Raw genomic sequence first — 20,678 nt, 5'->3', positions numbered from 1 at the left:
AGCCTGAAACTCAGGGGTCTTGCTTCCCTAATGCCCCCAGGTTACACGTAGGGGGAGAGAATGCTGCAGTCCTAACTTTTCCCTGCTCTAAGACATTGGCTCCTACTCCTGACTCTCAGTGCTTCTGCTCCCACCCCTAGACCCCCCTCTCCTCCTAAAGCCAACTGCAATCCTCAAGGCTTGGCTTGTCAACATAGGACTGTGCTGGCTGGTAGCCTATCAGCACCACTCTGGGAGCAAAGAGGAAAAAAACCCTTGATCGCAGTTAACACCAAGGACCTGGCTGAATACACAGCTGAGGGGGCATGTCTAGACAGAAGGGGGAATGGGATCAGCTGTAGGGAAAGAGAAGGTGTCAGACCACAATTGATGGGGGGCTGATTAGACAAGCTAGAGAGGGGAAGGGTTAAGTTGGGGTTGAAGGATTCACAAGGCATTGGGTTCCCCACCTCCCTCTCCCTACACCCCTCTCCTTGCAGGAGGGTTTAGATTTGGCCAGACCCTGGAAATACCATGAGAACAGCACCAACATTGAGTGAAGAGACCATTTTGGGGCATCATGCAGGGATCCGAGCAGCTAAGTCTGCATCATATCACTAGTTCCTGTTCTGCGGCACAGCCCCCTTCCTGCTTCTGCGGGTGCTATATTTATAGCAGCAGAGGCCTCGGTGCAGGCGCACAGCCTCTGGGGAAGGGGGATGGGGAAGCAGCTGCTAAGATCCCCTAGGAAAGAAATTACCTGTACCCCGCAGCTGGCATCAGAGCCAGCCCACCTGCTGCACTGGGGCTACAGAGCTCAGCCTTTCTATTCTAGGGTAGGGGGAAATATACCCACTGCCCTCAGCTAGCAGGGAAAGGAAGGTACAGCAACATTACCTCCCCAGCCCATGACCCCCTGCTGTACATGATGGGAAGGGACCCTGTATGGCAACAAGTTGGGACAGCTTGACACGCCCCTTGCAGAGTGAGCACCGCTAGCAGGGTGTTTGTCATCTCTCTGGCATAGGGCCTTCATACCAACCCCTTCATCTTCTCCTCTTGAGATAGGGATTCTAGGGAAGAACCCAATGATCCTGCTCTCACAACAGAAGAGACTAGAGTCAGTAATATCTGTGCATGAGTTTAAAAGGCTGCAGGCTGGGTGCTGGGGTGATGCTTGTGATACTAACTCCTGCCTGTCTAGCTACATATTGAGCCTTGTCAGCAAGACATTTCCTGTTTTACTTACTGGCACCAGACAGCCACTGACATGTGAACCCAGGCACTTTCTAGAACGCCCACCGGGATGGCCAGCTGCAGAGTGGACACATGCAACCTTTCCAGTGTCTACATGGACACGGCTGGGATCTTTAAACAGATCTTGCCTTGGCTGTCTTGTGGGGAGGAGGGAGGGACACACACCCAGAAGCAACACTGACTGCTTTGCTCTTTTATTGGGAGCGCGGCATGGCAATGCAGTCTCACAGCCAGAAGAACCAGACAATGAACAGTTAGGAGCCACCACCTTCCAGACCTCTGCCAACAAAAAGAAAGAACAGCTGAGGGGAGGGATGGCTCAACAATGGAACAAGCTGCTTGGAAGATACAGGAACTGGAGAGAAAGTGGCTAGCTGGCCCTGCACTAGCAAGGAAGGTGCAGGCAGCAGGTCCCGTGGAGAGTGTGATATTGTACAAGTCTTTATTTCCTACTGAGATAGCCTTTCCTTTTGCTTGTACTGCCAGTGTCCAATGTCCCAGCTGCCCTATGAACAGGCAAAGGGGCAGAGCAGGGTGGCGAAGTCATCACCGAATTGCAATCAAACCAACATCCATCAGCTTCTGGATTTTCTGGGCTATTACTGGGTTCTTCAAGTGTCTGCAGAGAGGAAGTAGTAGTATCACCCCAAAGCACTTAAGTTTGACACTTCCATTACCTGTTGAGATGCAGCTGCCTCCAGACTGGGGCACAGTGGCTTTTTATGAGGGGTTCATTGTCTGGCATTGTGACAGATACCTCAGGAGTGGGATATGGGAGGGGGAATATAGAGGGGAGTGGGGTGGTCATGTCAAAACATACAACTCTGGTTAAGAGGGTGAAGGAATATCTTGTATATGCCTGAAACTGAGGGACTGTAAGAAGTCTAAACTTCCCTGAATGGGAGAATTCAGCCAAGGCACTGGGATGAACACCCTAACTCTTGGAAAAATGCTATGGGCTCTCTGATGTGGACAAGGTCCCCTCTATAGGGACCAGCATGGGATAAAGATTTTGGACCCAACAGAACCCCCTAAAAGTTGGAGTTAGGCAGTGCAATAAGCTTTATGAAACACACCCCTATACGGCTCAGCAGGGAGCACAATGTGGCTCCTCAAGAGATCTCCCTATGATCTAATCTCTGTTATCCAGTCATTGATGCCTAGAGCTAGATCCAACCGGACCCACGCTCCAGTCATCCCCACGTTCAGGCCACCTTACTCACTCGCTGAGCGCCTGTGGGTCCTTCTGCATCTGCTCCAGAATCAGCCGCATCGCTGGGTCGCTCATGATCTGCTGCACCTCGGGATCAGCCATGGCGCGCCGCTTGACGTCCTCGGGGTTGTCATTGCGGTTGTACTGGGCCATGAGGCAGCGCTGGTAGCCATCAGCAGCTTCCTGAAACAAGATTGGCATGGGCAGCATGAGGGGCTCTGGTCAGAGCTAGCTAGAGTATCCTGGCAGATGTGGAGCAACTAATGCCAAGCATGGTTGGTTTGACAGGTCCCAGGTCTTCTCAGGCATTAGTCCTTGCAACCTGGGCCTCAAGGGCACATAGCCAGAACTGGTCCCTGCCAGGGAACCTTAGCAAGGCATTTCAGCACAAGCTTAACCTGGGGGAAGGGTGGTTTAGCTAGTACATTAAGTCAGTTCAGTACAACACAGACAAGCCTGACCCACACCCACAGGTAGAGTCCAGCTGTTGGCAGTAATGCATTGCTAGGCATCAGGCACTCTCACCTTGCAGTTAGAATCCAGGTCGAGAGCTTTCTGGTAGACATCCATGGCTTTACTATAGTCTTTCATGGCTTCCAGCGCTGCAGCTTTTCGGGTGTAACCCTTGACTGCAAGCAAACACAATCCCAACTCCCCAAAATCAGCTGCTTGAGGGTTACACTTGCTAAACACCTCTTCCCCCTCCTGTGCTTCCCTCTCAGATGCCCTTTGGTAGTAAGGTCAGTTGGGTATGTGAAATACCGATTAGGAACCACAGACACTGGCCCAACAGGCTGAATTTAAGGTATGTTCAGCCTGAACTATTCCACAGGTCTGTACAGCCCAGGTTCCTCCCTCCACCCACCCTAGTACCATGGCAGCTACTCCAGTGTCACATGAAGCTAAGCCAGCCAAGGATAATTGTGTAACTCAGCCCCCAGTCAGATACAGTCTACTTACTAAAGGTAGGTTCTAGCTGGATACATTCTTCACAGTCCTAAAGGAGAGAAGATACTATAATAAAGGTCTCTCCCCAGTAAAGTTAACAGGCTTGTGATTTTAGTAGCAAGACACTTGGCTTCCCTCCTACCTATTTAACTGCCCTGAGCAAGAAATGCTGCCATTTTGCAGCCTGCCAGCCAAGCAAAGGTCTATACATGAGTTTGCAGCTTCTGAAGGGTTAAATACTTTGGAAAGCAATGTTCAGAGTGATGGTGGGGACAGGGCTGGAAGGTTTACAGATGTTGGCCCACCAGCACACCTGGGTTGCAGTAAAACTAACACAAGCTGTTGTATAAGTAGACAAATTCTCCCACATGTATTGTCAGCTCTTTGGGGCAGGGATTGCCTGTTCATTGTGCTTGGTGCTGTACAAACACAGGAGTTCTGGTCCATGACTGAGGGTCCTACAGTAATACAAAGAAATTATCTCTGGGGAGGACAAGATGCTGCCTAGGTTTGCAGAAAGGATGACAAAAGCCCTGGTTCACCACTGGCCCAGAGCCCTAGTAATGCATCTGTAGGATGGACTGAGAGACAAGGCCGTGGTGCTTACCTTTAGTGCTAGTGGGAATTCCAGGAGTTTGGTGTAGCAGGCAGCTCTGTTGCTGTAGAGTTTGGCATCATGGGGGTTGCGTTTGATGGCTTCTGTGTAGTGTTTCATTGCTTGGGGGTAGTCCCCTAGAAAGAGGGGGGGGGGGGGCAGCAGTAAGTCATAGGGACCCCTGAACTCTTGCACTCACTCTTAGGCACTGCACAAACCCATTCATCAGACCATGGCTTAGCTCTTCCCTCCTTTGTCAGATAGTCTGGGAACCTGCCGTTCCTACTGGCTTTGGCTGTAGCTCTGCAAGTCAGGCTACCTACTTCTCCATACTCAATCCAGCAGTGAAGCTGTGCTGACAGCATCCTACACAGCTGCTACAGAAACAGCTAATGCCAGAGTCAGTCACACACCCCTGGCAAGAAAGGAACAGCAGGTCATACGAGGCAGACTTCTTTATGGCTACTGAAAAGATTGGCCTGTTAGCCCATCCCTGCAGGCCTGGCTATGTTGCAGGGCCATTCACTGACTCCTGGTCAAGCTTTGAGAGCATTCACCTTTCTGGAAACACTCATTGCCTTTGTTTTTCTCCTCCAGAGCCAGATCGGGGTCAATGTATGCCAACCTCTCCTGCTCTTTCAAGATCTTCTCAGCCTGTGGAGGAAGCATGAGCAAGGTATGATGTAACAGACACTGTTCCCCTCAGTGGCACCTCCCCTCCCCTTGGCTACATGGTCCACTCACTACAGACTGCTCCCTGCTCTTGCATCCAGACTGCAGTAGGAGTAAAATGGCCAAGGTGCAGGGAGAAGATGAGGCTTGGAAACGCGTGGCCGTTCCCTAGTAAATGCTGCAGGGTGCTACACTGGTCCCTCCGTCTTCCCCTAGATACAAAGCTACCCAGCTCAGCAGGCTCCCCACGGAGTGCTAGGACAGAGTGGCCATCCTGTGAGTCAGTGAAAGAGTCCAGGCTGAGTTACTACACTGTCACCCAGATTGGCTGCTCTCCCCCAGATGCCCATAATCATGCCGCAGTAAAGAATGCATTCCAGTCAACAGGCTAGTGAGGGGCCTAGGTCTCCTGTAGTGCTGCAGCAAAGCAGCCACTTTGATGCTTCAAAACCTCCCTTTTGTTTGAAAAGATCATGCTTCCAGGCCTCATTGCCGCAGTGAAAACTTCATGAAACTTTTAACCACTGCTGACGTCTACCCAAGTCTTCAGACAGCCTGAAACAATAGCTCAGAGGGATAAATTCCCTGCTCCTTGGATCTGGTTAATTCTATGGTTCCTGCTCTTGCAGGGGAAGCAAGGATTGTGTCTGCAAAAGGACTCAAAGGATTAACATAAGGTGTCAGGGGCTCACAGCTGTGGTAATAGGGAAACCTGGCCCTCCCCCCCAAAAAAATCACGTTTCCAATACCATGTGGAGACCTAGAAACCCCTTAGCTACCTACTTGCTATGGGCCTTGAATTTTAGAGTGGGGTTTTGAGTGGCAGGATCTCTCTGCTCTGCCAGGTGGAGAATGCTGCGCATGTGGAGGTACTCGGTGCAGCAGGCCCCACGTGGACTAGGGGACACGACCCCACACTCACTTGCTGACACTTCTTTAGCACATCGGGAGTCCGGTGCTCAGTCAGAGACTTGTTATAGAACTGGATGGCTTCCTTGTACTTCTCCTCCTTGAAGTAGGAGTTACCAATCCTTGCATAAGCTCTGAATGGGGAGAAAGCAGCCAGCATCAATATAAGGCAATAGGAGACAGAAGTATGTCACCTCCCTGCACTATCTGCCCTGCTGAAAGTGTCTCCTTCTGACCCAGAGGACCCCTGCAGAGGAGAGTTCTGTGTCTGTGGCACACAGGGGCCTAGTCATGGCCACAACTGACAGCTAAGATCCAGCAAACTCATTTCAAGCCACTGACTAATAACAGCACTGACTTGGGCTGGATTTGAACTAGTAAGCTGGAGGTGAAAAGTTTCCAGATCCCAGCACTAATCCAAACAGTAGAAGCTCATAAGTCAGGGGTGGAGAGAAGAGCAAACACCAGAAGAGGCCCCAAGCCCATTCCCTGCTAGGTCTACTAGCAAGTAATTAAAGCAGGACAAAAATACAGACCAGCATCTTGAGGACTGGCCCAAGACTGTGGAAATAAAATTCCCAGAACAAAGGGCCACCACAATCCTCCCACTCCTAGTGCTTGGCATGCTTCTCTGATCTGCCTTCTCTGATATGAATATAGAGCAGCATGGACATTTCTACATACAACCTACCAAAATAAACACTCTGCTGCACACACAATTCTCCTTCAGGCAGGAGGATGATAGTGAATGAACCACAACTAATGTTAGTCACATGTCACTTCATGCATGACTTGGAGGCACTTGGATACACCGCTGATAAGGATGCTACAGGAACCTAAGGAGAAGGGAGGAGGGCAGGTGGCAAAGATGCTCACTTCCATACGCCCCAACCCTGCGCTGCATGCACTTACTTGGCGATCTGCCGGTAGTCCTCCCTGTTCTCACGCCCCACCTCAATGGCTTGCTCACACAGCTCTCGGCACTTGCTGTAGTCGCCTTTCTCAAAGTACACCGCTGCAAAGGTAAAACACACATGAGACCACTTCCCATCACAACCCCCAGCCAGACCACCTCTATTATTCTAGCAGAGCACCAATGCTGCTAGAGTTAAGGTCAAGAACTCTTTCTGTTCAAAAGCTGACATTTCTAAGTGCTCTAAAATCCACATGCTTGCTCATATTGCTTTGCAATGTCGTGTGCCTCATGGGTAGGGTGCTGAGAATTTGTTGTTTTTTTTAAAAATTAAACACCAGTGTCATGGGTAAAGTAGCAATTTTCACAGGATATGCAAAAAACGCAGCCAGCGAAAGGTCACTTCCGCACTCCTTTGTATAAAATCGGCCGCTGAGTTCCCCCTGAACTACTGTGATTTTTCCAACAGGAGGTGGAAATGGGTACTTGCATGCACCCATTTCCTGCTTGGTGTGGCTCTTAGCATGGAGCAGCATCATGTCAGAGCAGCAGTTTGGGTGGTGGTGGTGGGGGGGGGACGACAACACAGCAGTCAATTTTACATGAGGCACAGTAGCGCTTGGAATAGGTGCTACAAGGCTCAATGAGAAAATTGGGGTATATGGATGCCAGTTTCCCCTCTGCACAGCTGGAAAAAAAATCATAGCAGGGCAGGGAGAGAAAAGACTCAGCAGCTGGTTTGATGTGAGAGACCGTATCCAACACCACTTGGCACACGAGCAGCCATAGCCTCACAGGGGACATAGAAGTGGGGATCCAGATGCACTATGTCCTGCTCGGTGCAACTCTTGTGTTTTAAGTGACAGTGGCACTGGCTACTGCGCCTCACATAAAACAAGATAACACGCAACCCCCCACTCCGAACTGCTGATCTGACATGGTATTTCTACATGCTACAAGCCGAACTGAGCATGGAACTGCCACAGATGCCCACTTCTGCCTCCCTGGTATTTGGGGGTGGGAGGGCAGTATTGGTTACATTTAACAATTTCTATTCAGTCAATGGAAGTGTGATTTTCTCAGAGCGCTATTCATGGGGATATGGGATAGATATCCAATTTTAGGGTCGCCTGAAGAAAGAGCTCCTGATGTATCATCACCCCCACCAAAACAGCATTTCTTAAAGTTGACAGTTTCTATCAGTTTTTTTTGCACAGACATAGGGATCAAAGTGAGCTCTGATCTTCCCCAAAGTTATCTCAATCATTTGACATATACCCCAGCTAGTGAATGGGACACCTAATAACACTTTGGGAGAGCAACAGAGAATGGTATCCAAAACAGTCTCTTTGGCTCACACCACATTAAGCATACAACTTTCTAAACAGATAACACCACACACATGCGAACGGAATAGCCAAGAAGAGGATTTCTATCCTGCCAGTTTTCACATGCAGCTCAGTGGCTCAAGGGACATACAGTAGCCACTAAACCTGACCTACATCAAGCTAGAGTGTCAGTTAAAATCTGACTGTTGGCAGAAGTCTGAAAATGCATTGTATCCATGTTGCTACAGTCTACGCTTGCCAAAAGGTTGGTTTTTTTTCAAGGGGGATTTCATCTGAATTTTCTGCTGTTTTCAGAAGGAGCTCAAACTATATTCCAAAAGAAAATAAATTACATATGCAAATACTTGTTGGAAGGAGATTAGGAAGCATAGCAACGGGAGGAAGATAGGGGGAAGAAATAGGACCCCCAAAAAAACCCCAATACCCACTTTGTTAATGCACTTAATATTTCCGGGTGGTATGTTGTGCCTTTCTGGGACTTCTAGTTCAGCAAAATTCAGACTTGTGAAAATGAGGGAATACTGAATGAAGAAATAAGCCAACACAACCATAACTCTGCTGTCTGAGTGATAACCTAATATGCCTATAGCACACAAACTCACTCAGGGAAAAGGGCAAATGATAACTATGGCACAGAGTTTATCACCTTCTCTTTGCTAAGGCAAAACTTGTTTGTTAGGTGAGCTGTACTGAACAGAACTACCTATTCCTGTTCTACACTCAAACACTCAGCCTACTCCCCAGAAACAAACCCACACTTTTTAAATTTCACAACCCTTCAGATTTGCTTAGAGGATTCCATCCAAAAATGTACTTTCACTTACTCACATTAAACCCAGACTGCTCTCATATCTCACCTCATGGCTGACAATCCCCAGCAAGGCTACCTATGTGCACTACTATTGAGAGAATTGAAACATGGGATACAGGATCAAGGTACACATCCACCTCTTTCCTTTGATCATACACTGAGAGGGAGGAGGGAGGTCCTTGTACCCAGATCTCATATCATAAGCACAGCTCTGCCAATCTGCTCCTTAAACTAATGCCTTCACCATTCAGTACAGTTACATCTAACACACTGAATGCAGCTGGAGTGCATGCACTCTGTTTTCAGTGGCTACTGCGAGCCCCAAGGGGCAGAGTTAAACTTCTTGCCATAACCTGTTTCCTGGTTTCACAAGTCTGAATTTTGCTGAACTCAATGTTCTGGAAGGGCATGACATAACACAGGGCATCCTTAACTTTGACTTAACCAAGCTGTATCAATTAATAATAATCCCTAGCTTTTATCCAGTACTTTCAACAGTAGCTCTCAAAGTGCTTTACAAGGCTGGTCAGCAGCATTACCTCCATTTTACAGAAGAGGAAACAGAGGGAAGGGAGGGCAATGACTCAACCACGGTCATCCAGCAGACCAGTGGTAAAGCTGATCATATAATCCAAGTTGCCCGAGTCCCCAAATCCAGTGGTCTATCCACTAGACAGCAATGCCTCCACATGACCTTGTGTGAGCCGAGCAGGATTGGGCCAGATCAGCACGTGTATGGGAGACCACCAAGGAATGGCACAGGGAGAGTAGGTGGTATGCTTATCGGCCTCAGCACAGGGTGAAGGAGCATAGATGTGATAGAGACACCGACTCCTTGTACTTATAGGACGTACTACAGCCCTTTTGGTAACTCTAGGGACTCAGGCATGTGAATATATAATTATCCTTAATTTCCTGTCCTAAACTAGCATTTATGCGGGTTGACAGACAGCTGTCCCATTTTACCCCAGAGGTGGCTGCATCTCAGTTCAGGGGGACCTCTTTTAGAGTCAGACTCTGGAAGCAGCATCCTCCAGATCAGACTGCAACTCCCCTCTTACCTGCTTGGTTACTGATGTAAGTCATGTTGGTGGGATCCAGCTCTTTAGCTTTGTCATAGTGCTTTAGAGCTGCAGCAAAGTCTTTCTTCTTGTAGGCCTCGTTTCCCAGCTCCTTCTCTTTCAGAGCCTGAAAGTGGGGGCAGGAGAAACAATAGCAGCTGGAGATGCTGAGTCTATCAAACCCTTCAGCTCTCTTAGGCCTTACTACCCAGCTCTAGAGTCCAAGCCATGTGTTGAGTCCTGGCCTATGCTAAAAGATTTTTCTAATGGTCAGTGCCAGACATTCACAGGCTTTCATAGCATCACCCCTTCCCACCACTGGAACCAAGACTTACAGTAGCACAAATATTTACCTCTAGAGCATAGCTCTTACATACCCACGCAATCCTGGTTGTTTCCTGTTACCAGGAAACAGACAACACAAATTTGGAGAGGAAGGTGTTTAGCATCCCACAGTGATGTGTTAGCACTCCTGTCGCCAACTGGGAGTCTTGCTCTAATTACATGTGTTTCCAGTACAACATTCACACTGGGAGCTGTGCAATAGGAAGACTTGCAGGCTGCATGGACAGCAACCATGAGTGAACTGCAGAGAAGGGGCTAGTCTGGCATACTAACACTCTGCTATGTTCAGGGGAGAAGTGAGCCAGCCTTCTGCATACTGACAAAGGTTAATGCACTTGCCAATTGGCATGGCACATTTCCAAGATGGCAAAGGCAACCTATTTCTTCCCCCACTGTAAGACAGCTCAGTGGGATTTCACTGCCTTAAGCACAGAGCTTTAATGGAGCCAAAAGGAACTAAAGGTGCCTCTGAAAAAAGTCAGGGCCCAGTGCAACATCCCCCTTCTCCAATGAGAAGATAAAGGCATGACGGCAGGGGAGCCCTTGCCTTCTACCAGTTCTCACTTGTGTACAGATTAAGTGCCTAATTTTGCTACAGGACCTCCCCCACCAAAACCACAAGCCTGAGGTCTGAACCAGCTGTGGTCAGATCTCAGAACAGCACCTGTTGAAATCAGGCCCCTAACCTTGGCTGTTTTATTACCATAGGAAATCCAGGTGCGGGCAGAACTCAAGATGAATACCTTGCTCTGGCCTTTGACCCTAGTGCAGGTAAAAGCCTAACCATGAAACTTAGACTCCTTCCAAGCAGGCATATGCCCCTTGAAAGAGGCAACAGGATGTACACCATAGCTATAGCCAGTTAACCTAGTGAATGCAGAGGAAACAAGATGATTTAGCCTCACAGTGAGGCTTAGGAGAGAAGGGTCTGTGACAAGGCTCCTGTCAGAGAGCCAATGGTTGATCTGGGCTGATCAGCTGACCCACTGCCCTGTCAACAAGCGGAAGGGTACAGCCAGCCAAATATCCACTCTGTTCCTGGGACCAGTGCATCTTTATAATGATGCCTTGCAGCCCTACTTGGCCCTCTACTAAAGGGCATTCCCTTGCACCAACCCTTCCTCCCACCCCCAGCTTCTTGCACAGGACTGGGAGCTTAAAGTGTAACAAGACCAGAGATACAGTTGGTGGTACCTGCTTCTTATTCTCCGGGAGATCCTCTTCCATGGGCTCTGGCTTCGATTCCTTTTTGGGTGGAGGGGGCGGAGGCGGAGACATGGCTTCATCCTCATCATCCCCACTGCCGAGGTCGACTCCCAAGAGCACACTCAGCGTGGTCATCACTCGTGGGTCCTGCAGCTTCCTGAGAGAAGCAAGGGGGAAGAGGGAGTAGCTAGGAGCCATTCAGACAGGCCTTACAGACCTGGTTTCTACATCTCAGTCAGCTGGGATGATGGAAGATGCCTTGAACCTTAAACTCCAGGGGCTGGATTCTCCCTATTGCAGCGTAGGGGACCTCAGGAAAGCCAGATGCCTGGGTACCTGCTTGGAGCTAAATACTAGCTTTTATATTTTGCACATCTTAGGCTTCATCTGCATTACTGTCCCTATTTCACCTCACCCCTCTGCTCCCCCCACCCCCAGCTATTCTGCTGCCTCTTGATACTTACAAAAAAACCCTTAATATGTTCCTACTATCCTGCTCTCCTCAACTACATCCCAGTCCAGAGCCCCTCAGGTAAGGGCCCTGCCTGTGTGTCTAAAGGACAGCATGCATGGTTATGGTGATCCGTATACACTCTGCCTTTTGGCTCAAGGACACAGTCTCAAGGGTTATGCCAGCCCGGCATCCTGGATCACACACACCCTGGGATGGCATGGTGTTGACTGGGGTGTGGGGAGGGGAACATGGTGGCAGAATGGCTGCAGTTTGCAGATCTAGGAGACCCCATGCCTGAGGCTCATGACAAATTACTCCCAAGAAAATAAAGCCTTACTCCTCCTAAGATTACACTACAGCAAAACCACTTTCTTAGCAGAACTGGGGTAGGTCCAACTTACGTCCCCAGGTCAGAAGGCTTGTTCCGGAGCTGCTCAATCAGGTCTTTGTAGCTGGGGTCATTCAGCAAGGCTCTTGTGCGGGGGTCGCTTTCTAGCTTCTGGTAGAGGTTTGGCACATTAAAGGGGTTCATGAGCTTCCTCTCTGTGGGGGGAGCAGGAACAGAAGGTACAGGCTGGTCACTTCAGCACCAAGGTAACCCCAAAAGGATACTTGGGTCTGATACAGAGCAATATTTCTGCTGCTATCAGGAAGCTGCTGCCTGCATGGCTAACACAACAACCAATCTCTTCTGAGCGATGCTTGCCTCTTGACCAAACACAGGAGCAGGGAGCCTTGGCACAATCAGTCCCAGCTCAGGGTTGAAAAAGGGGGGCAATTTAAGACTAGCTGCTGGTGGAAAGAAGGTAGCCCTAGTCCTAATTCCATGGCACCTTTTCTCCCATGCTCTCCCTGCCCAAAAGCAGGGCACAGCCACTGTGAGGCCACTCACTGTAGGTGCAGAGAAGAGTCTGATCTCTGCAGCTTCTGTGTCACACAGCTAAGCAGGGTGGATGATCTCTGGCTGTAATTCCTGGTCCCCCAGTTTGTTCCCTTACCCGCTAGCCTGGCTTCCATGTTCTGGAGCCCCTCTTTCAATTGAGAGTTCCCTGGCTCGTGTTTCAGCCCCTCCTCATATGTCCTCTTGGCCTCTTCAAAACGATTCAGGAACTCCAGGGCAGCTGCCTTCCGGGAGTAGCCCTGAAAGCGGGAGAGAGGGATATAATAGAGAGGAAGGTCATGTGGTGCAGCAGACTGTCAATGGAGGGTGGGATGAGTCTCCACACTCACGGAATTTCAGCATCACTACATCTAACACCCCAGACTCCAGAATGCTGGGACAGCTGGGAATCTGGGCAGAGCAACCTGCTGTAGGCCCCAGCACTGTGATGTAGGTCTGAACCAGAGCAGGCCTGGGCCAAGAATACGTATTTAAAACTTAAGGATTATTCCCGACACTAAAAAAACAAAATCAGGCATTATAGATAGGGATGTTCTGGACACATTGATTGTTTGTTCACGCCACCCCAAGCTCCATTATGATAACTGACTGCTTAAACATATGAGTGGGAATATCCTGCCTAAACATTTTGTGATTTAACATTTATGACACATTGGGGTCCTGTTTGTAAACATCTACATATGACTGTTTGGGAACATCCTGAAATCTAATTGTAATAATTTACAAGTGAAGGAAAGTGCCCACTGCATATCAGGAATGTAGTTAATGTGTAAATATGGGGCAATGAGAGGGCAAATAAGATTTCTTTTGTTTCCTTTTAGTAAAATTAATATTAATAAAATTGGTGTAGGTATAAGAATTTTATTATGTTAGTAGTAAGTATAAAATAATATACCAATGTAATAAAATAAAAATATAATGATTTTTAGTAAGTATGAATGAGGAGTGAATGCAGTTTGAGTCTGCTGAGATAAAACAGCAAGGAAATAATTGCTGAGGTAATTGTTCTCAGCCTCCAAGGGCAGGAGGGAGAGAAGATGCTTTTGTTTAAAAAACTTTTACAACCCAGATGGTCAAAGATCAAGATAACCCGGAAAACAGGACAGGAACAAGACAAAGTGTAAAACAAAACAAAAAATAAAAATCTGTCACACTTGCAATATCAAACGTAATTGATGATCACATCAAACAAGGAGACTATCTGACATGACAAAATCCATAGCTCTGAATGGGGATAAATAATTATAAAAACAGGGAGAAGAAACCTGGACTTTGGGCTCGTTCTGCAAACCCCAAGGAGTATCGTGTCGCGACCGACGGAGCCTGGCTCTATCCTCGTGTCTGAGTCACCTGGCCAGTGATTCAGCTCGAGCAACACAGAGGCTGGTAATTATATCCCTCCTGCAGAACTGTGTGCGTGTGTGCGCCTAAGTGTGTTTTAGGCAATTGCTTTTTAAAAATATTTTCTGTATTCATAATAAATGTGGCATACTGCCTTGTCCCCTAAATAATATCCTGCTGTTTATTTCATAAGTGTAACACTGCCTCTACAACATTTAGGCACAGGTTTCCTGTATGGCAGGGAATAGGAACTCTGATATCCTGTGCAGGAAAACACCACTGAGGAACAGAGGTTTGATAAGCACATCTTTGTAAACTACACTGTATTACAGGTTGCCCTCTGTGGCCCATGCACAGAGCATGTGAGTCTGTCACAACCTCCAGCTATGGAGCCTAACCTTTTAACTCATGCTTATAGCTCTGAAGGTCTGTTGTTTAGTGCTCAGTGACAACCAAGATGGTGGCCATTACACAGAATAGCAGCCAAAAATGTTATGTCCAGAGATTGGAAACCATTCTGATTGAAGAGAAATTCCTCAGGGTTAAACTCAAGACATCTGGGTTCAAGTTTCTGCTCCACCAAACTGTGTGATGTTGAGTGAGTCAGTCTCTGTGCCTCAGTTCCCCATCTGTAAAACGAGGTTAATAGCACTGCTCTGCCTCACACGGGGATTGCCGGGATAACTACATTAAAGATTGTGAGACCCACAAATATTATGGTAATGGAGACCATATAAGCACATGAAATAAATGAAAATGCTGGGATTTTCTCAGACTCCTAAGGGATTTAGTCAGATACCTCCAGCTCCTTTGAAGATCCCAGCCTAAATCAAAGGAATTCCTCTTAACAGCAAGTTTCCAACGCATGAAGGCATAATTTATTCCTTGTTTAAACTACAAAGATAACATGGTTATGTTGTGTTAAAACACAATTTTTCCTGCTATGTATGGCTAGGAAGAGCCACGTGGTAACTACATTTTAACTCCAACTGGCACTATTGCAAGACATGACTGTCCAGTGATCCAGACTTTAAGACATGAAGTGACCATTGTGATCAGACTGACCTTCATAACACCAGCCCTAACATTCAGTTCACAGGCAAGACAACAGTCTAAGACCCCAAAGATAATCTAGAGAGGGACCCTCACCTTGCCCCACTCTGGCTTCAGCTCAGTGGTTTTACAGGCATCCTCCAGTGCTTTCTGGTACTCCCCTTTCTTGGCATAGGCCGCAGACCTGTTGCTGTAGAGCACATGGTTCTTGGAGTCTACTTTTATTGCCTCTGAATAGTGCTTGATGGCTTCTGTGATGTTGCCTGCACACAAGGCTTTGTTACCTTTCTCCTTCAACTCATTCACCTGATAAAGGGGGGAGCAAAAGTGAGCATCGGATTAGCATGATCAGTTATGGGTGGAAAACTCAAAGCAACCCTCTTGCCCTGGAATTATCCTTCCCAAATCACAGCATCACAGGCAGGAAAGTGACTTTAAAAGCTGCCCTTTGTTATTGCCTCTTGGGTCCTCCCCAAGCACCATCTGCTTGGAGTCTTATTGAAATCAGTACTTTGGATAGGAAGAATAAACCTTCACCAAGAACCACTTCGACTCAATACCTGCTTGAAGAGAGACATACTGCCTCCTTTAATTGACCCAGAAAGGTTAATACAAGAGCAAGATCAGCATCTTGATAGCACAGAGATTCAGTAAGAACTTGGATACGGACATGGCTGTTCTGTGGAAGTTTGACACACCAAAGGCCTCCAGATTTCTCAATAAGCAGTCTCTGAATATCCCAAACCACATACAACCAAGTCTATCCTCTTGTGATTCTCATCCAGCCAGCTACTTCTCCCCTTTGGATATCACCACATAGGTGGGACTTTCCAACATGACTCACTCAAGCAATTTCATTAAAAAAGGGCCAAGAAATGCCATAGGTTTCTGGGAAGATGCTGTTTGGTCCAGTAAGTCCATCCAGAGTCAAAGGAAACATATTTATGATTTAACCACAGAGCTCAAGCATGCACTCCAGAGACCCAGAAGTCAAGTAGGGGTGTAAAGTTGTATGAAGCTTCTCTGCAAATGTGCATTGATGGGGATGCAGTTCCTCTCAAAAACCAGCAACTGCGGGTGAGATGTCTCGACCAGGGAAAGGCATCTACTGAAAAGTCACTTCAAAAGCACAACTGGTAGCAACTCTCTCTAATGAGCTCCTTAGGAAGGTTGCAGATAATATTTGCTTTTTTTCCAGCCTGTTACCTCCACATTTCAAGTACTTTACAGCCTGAACTCTGCCAATACAACAGAAGCATGTCCCAATTACATCCAAAGTCTCCCTTTTACAAGAACTAGTGTTAAGATGGCTCCTATATGCGATATTCCAATGCTGGCTCCCTTTTCAGGGCTGATGTGGCATATAATTTAGAGCTCCTCTGTTGCTCAGGCCCCAAATGGCAAAATAATTACTGCCTGCAGCAGCTTTTGAATGATCACTCCAAATTAGCTGACTGTGTAAGAACCCCGCTAACTTTTTGACATTCCACTTTACTTTTCAGGTATCTGACAAAACTGGCACGCCAGTTTCCAGTGCCAGGGCTCAAGAGCTCAGAGACAGTGCTACAAGTTAAAAAAAAAATTTTTTTCCCCATTTTAGAGCTGGATTTATATCTTGACACAAGACATAAGAAGAATTTTGGCTGGCCTCATCCCAGTGGATGCTTGTATGCAAGATAAAAAGCAACCGTATAATTCTGCAAAAACTGGGCTTTTTTGCTCAAGTCAGGGCCCAAAATAGGAAATGCAGAATGGCACTGAGATAAGTCAGGAATTAGGTCTGTAGGGGCAAGGAGCTGGTGGAATCTCATGAGTGGAGAGTGGAAGGAATTGGGATTGACAGGCATCAGCAAAGCAGAGAGGGGTAGAATTTAGGCCTGGGATAGTAGGTGGCTGCATGTCAGGATTGAGGGGCATGACAGAGCTGTATGCAGAGAGAATGAAGGACAAGAATAGCAGGGTGAGGCCTTGTAGGTCAGGATTGTGGGCCACTGACAAGGCTTGCTTGTGTAGGAGGCTCACACTGGCTTCACCCACACTATACCTAGGCTCTTGCCAGCACAACTGCCTCAGTTTCATTAGTTCCACAGCAACAGGAGTTTTAAACCAAGGTGCAAAGTTAAACACAACTGCCTTACTCCAAAATAAAGCAGCCCTCTCAAGTCAGTGATTTGCTGAACTTCAAGAAGCAAATTCAGCTGTGCAGCCAGAAGTTGGTGGAGAAAACAGTTAAGAGCTCTTCACCCATGCCAAAGCAACGGGCTCTCTTCAAATGGGACAGGTAGAAGGGAGATTCTGGTGGCAAGATTTATTATGCCAGCCGTCCACCTGCAATGCCCCCTCCAAGGAGGATGCTCCAGGGTCTCTTTACTGCACTTTAATAGACCTTGTTTAAGCAGCAGCTCAGCAATGTACAGCTCCCAACCCCAGCATGGGAATGCAATGGATAGTTTACCCCCTCCCCCCACAAAACAGTTTACTGTTGCTTGGTGACCTTAACACCTATCCAACAAGAACAGTTACTCCTACTTCAGCATGTCTTCTATGGTAGGCGTAGGAGGCAGGGGTGTGAATCCACATGCAAAGGTGAGGCTAAAGATACTGGGAGATGGTACCTCCATCCCAGCTACCCTGAGACAGTCCCTTGAACTACCCTGATCATACACATTCAGTTCACATCCAACTCAGACTCTGTGTTGTCCCCTATATTATCCCATACATCTTTTCATCCCCCTCACCTTTTTATGGCTCCCCTTAAGCCTCTGGCTCAACCGGCTTTCCCCAAACCACTTTATTTCCTCCCACCCCGGCCAACTTCCAGGGCCCATGACCACCTCTCCTCACAGTTGTTCCACTCCCCCTGACCCAGGCTGCTCTTCAGTAGTCTATCCCACCAACTCGAATCCCAGCCACCCTCTCTTCTTAGTGCTGTCATTCCAGCATCTCTGCCCCCCTCCCTTTCAAGCTCCATCTACACTAGGATAAAAAGTGTCTTAAAACCATACCAGCAAACAAGGTAATGGTCTTTGACATGTGTTAGCTGGTAGAGATGTGCCGAGGAAGGTAAGGGGTACCCTGGCCAACTAGCACCTGCTAAAACACACCCTGACCTGTCTACACCAAGGTGTTAAAATGAATTGGGCAACATGTTCTTAAGAGACACCTTTCCACCTGGCTAGTTTAGGCAAACTCGCATACTCCAGGCCCCTCCCCTGAAGATAGCCCCGCCCCATCACGGTACCTCTTCCCACCCCCCCCAACACCTTCCCCAGGCTGTTCCTTCCTACCCACTGCAGTGGTTGCCTGAGTCAGACCTCCCTGGGCTCCCCCCCTTAGAGATTTCACCCCCCTGCCCCAGGCTGTAGACACCCAACCCCCCTCCAGCTTTCCCCAATCTACCCCACCTCATGGGCTGCCCCCACAGCCTGCACAGGCCCCCTCACACCACCCAGATTGGCCCCTCGCAGCTCCCAGGTTCCCCCCACCACTGACTTCTCCCCCCGGCTGCCCCCCAGCTTCCTCTTCAGTTCGTCCCCACAGCCTGCCCAGCTCCCGCCTTCACACCCCGCAGGGGCCCCCCAGACCAGACCAGACCAGACCACCCCTCCTCAGTCCCCGCCCCGCACCGTCTCCATGGCTCCTGTCCGGCTCAGGGTCCAAGACTGCACCACCTCTCCCGAGTCCGACTCGCGTCCCGCGCCACTGTCGGTTAAAGTGCCTTAGTCTCTCCACCCGGCCCGGCCTACCCGCCTCACGCCGCCTTCTGGAACCTGCTAGAAGCCTCCCCGAGCCGCCCCCGCCGCCCTATTCGTAGTTACACGTCCGGGCCCCGCCCTCCCCGCACCACGATAGGCAAAAAGGTGAGTCGCTCACGGTTCAGGTCACGCCTACTCTCCGCCTCCGCTGCGTCAATGGGGGAGGGGATCATTACGAAGGGCGCAGTGATAAGTGAAGATAGATGTCAATCGACAACTAGCCCCGCCCTTCAGTCAAAGCTCCAACGAGGAGCCTTTCCTTCTACCCGCCCTCACTTTGATTGGATATCAGCCTAAGACCACGCCCCTCGCCCTGCCCATCTGATTGGACAGCATCTTCAATAGCTTCAGCATTTCTCACACGCTATTGGTCTGGAGACCCCCTCAGGTTCCAACGGCCGTTCCCATTGGTTAGAGACCCTTTCTGGAATTTTCGATTCTTTTCATTGGGTCCCAAGAACAAAGTGATGACATAAGAGGCGCTGCGCCCCGATAGAGTGGAGCCTGGCTACGTCATCGCTATCCCTTTATAGGGCGACTCCGAGGCAGGGCGAGCTGGAGGAGTTGGCGTTGTTTTGATGTGACGCCTGAGCGCGCCCCCTTGTGGGGTCAGGGCTGCATGCACTGACATACAGCTTGGGCGTGTGGTTTTTGCATGGGAAGGATATCGGGACAGTCCTGCTGTTTGCGGCTTTGGCTTACATCGGAGCCTATTGCAAACCGACACCTGGCCTGATTTTTCACACTTGGTCTCTGGTCACCCTATGATGCTGATGGTTTTTTTTTTTGGTTTTTTTTGCGGGTGCCTGGCAAATCTTGTATGTTCCTTGCATGCCTGAGGCTGGGTACCCGGCTAAGCTGAGTCCCCATGTGATCAATATGCAATTTTCACATAAATTCTCTTGGGCTTTTGTACCTGTCCTGCTCTCCACTATGCCCACATTTTACACATACCATGGGTGCTACAGTGCAGCAGTTCCAGTCCCACTTTCCCAAGCCTATTCTTTGCATGCAATTCATTGTAAATTAATTATGAGTGCAAAAATTGTGCATCCTAGATTAAAAAAGAATGTTCCATCGTACACACTGGGTACAAAATTTGTACATCATGGTGTGACAGCTATTGCAATCACATGCAGTGTCTTTGGGGACTATATTGTACTAAATGTATGAATGTTTAGTGTATTATTGCGGGCCAGAGATTGTATGCAACTCCATGGGGTATCACAGCTCCTGCAGGAACAAAAAATTGTCCTAGAGATGGTAACCAGCTCCAGAGAAGTAACAACCCTTGGGTGGTTTCTGTATATATATTGGGTTTTTTCAGAGACTAGAAAACAAAGAAAGGGCTTTTGGTATCTAATGGCTGAATTTGGAGAGACTTGGGGTCTTCTTTTGATTCAATGAATGGACAGGACCTCAACTCTTGCTGAAAGTCTAGAAAGATGTTGGCTAGGGCTCTGTAAGACTGATGGGTGATTTTTGTTCTGTTTAATAAATGTGTAGGAACTTTTATTGATTTTTATATTTTCTCTGTATGTGTTTTTGTTGCTGTTTGTGTTTCTGTTGTTGGTCCTTAAAATAAATGTACTCTGCTGAGAGACCTGTGTGGTCAGTGGTAAAAACACTCATTGTCCTTAGAGAGAAAGCACAGATTTCAGCACTGGCATTCAGGCAGACTGACTGGGGGTATTACAGTGTATGGCAGAGAGCTGTGCAACCTTAAAACTCTAGGTCAGAAGGGAGTGTGACAGAGGTCCCTACCCAGAGACAGGTGTTGGTTGAAGGCCTGAGACCTGACTTGGCACACTTGGAGGGACCACAGATGGGAAATACAGACGCAGTTACCCTGAAACTGTGATACATGGCATGCAATGGTGTGCAAAATGTGTGTTCATTGGTGTACAAGATTTTTG

General features: G+C 48.3%; 1 protein-coding gene across 1 annotated transcript; it reads right to left on the bottom strand.

Annotated features, from left to right (window-relative positions):
- Positions 1-563: 563 nt before the first annotated feature.
- STIP1 (stress induced phosphoprotein 1) lies at positions 564-18,791 on the bottom strand. The gene is made up of 14 exons (XM_067544024.1): positions 18,634-18,791; positions 15,104-15,313; positions 12,711-12,852; positions 12,114-12,255; positions 11,247-11,415; positions 9,708-9,834; positions 6,486-6,588; positions 5,587-5,707; positions 4,550-4,646; positions 4,005-4,129; positions 3,410-3,446; positions 2,975-3,078; positions 2,460-2,632; positions 564-1,855 (listed from the first exon to the last, which is right to left on the bottom strand). The coding sequence occupies exons 1-14, from the start codon at positions 18,640-18,642 to the stop codon at positions 1,783-1,785; spliced, it is 1,632 nt and encodes a 543-aa protein (XP_067400125.1). The 5' UTR covers positions 18,643-18,791; the 3' UTR covers positions 564-1,782.
- Between the last annotated feature and the right edge of the window lie 1,887 nt (positions 18,792-20,678).

The sequence above is a fragment of the Emydura macquarii genome, unplaced genomic scaffold (assembly GCF_026122565.2).
Source record: "Emydura macquarii macquarii isolate MOO-44397 ecotype Brisbane River unplaced genomic scaffold, CSIRO-AGI_Emac_v2 contig_968, whole genome shotgun sequence".
Taxonomy (NCBI): domain Eukaryota; kingdom Metazoa; phylum Chordata; order Testudines; family Chelidae; genus Emydura; species Emydura macquarii.
The sequence above is the reverse complement of the archived record's forward strand: the minus strand, read 5'-3'. Positions and strand labels throughout refer to the sequence as shown.

Coding starts and splice junctions, on each gene's coding strand:
- STIP1 (XM_067544024.1), bottom strand. Junction 11,416..12,113: donor AAGCCTTCTGACCTGGGGAC/GTAAGTTGGACC, acceptor TGCTTCTCTCAG/GAAGCTGCAGGACCCACGAG. Junction 1,856..2,459: donor GACCCACAGGCGCTCAGCGA/GTGAGTAAGGTG, acceptor TCCTCTCTGCAG/ACACTTGAAGAACCCAGTAA.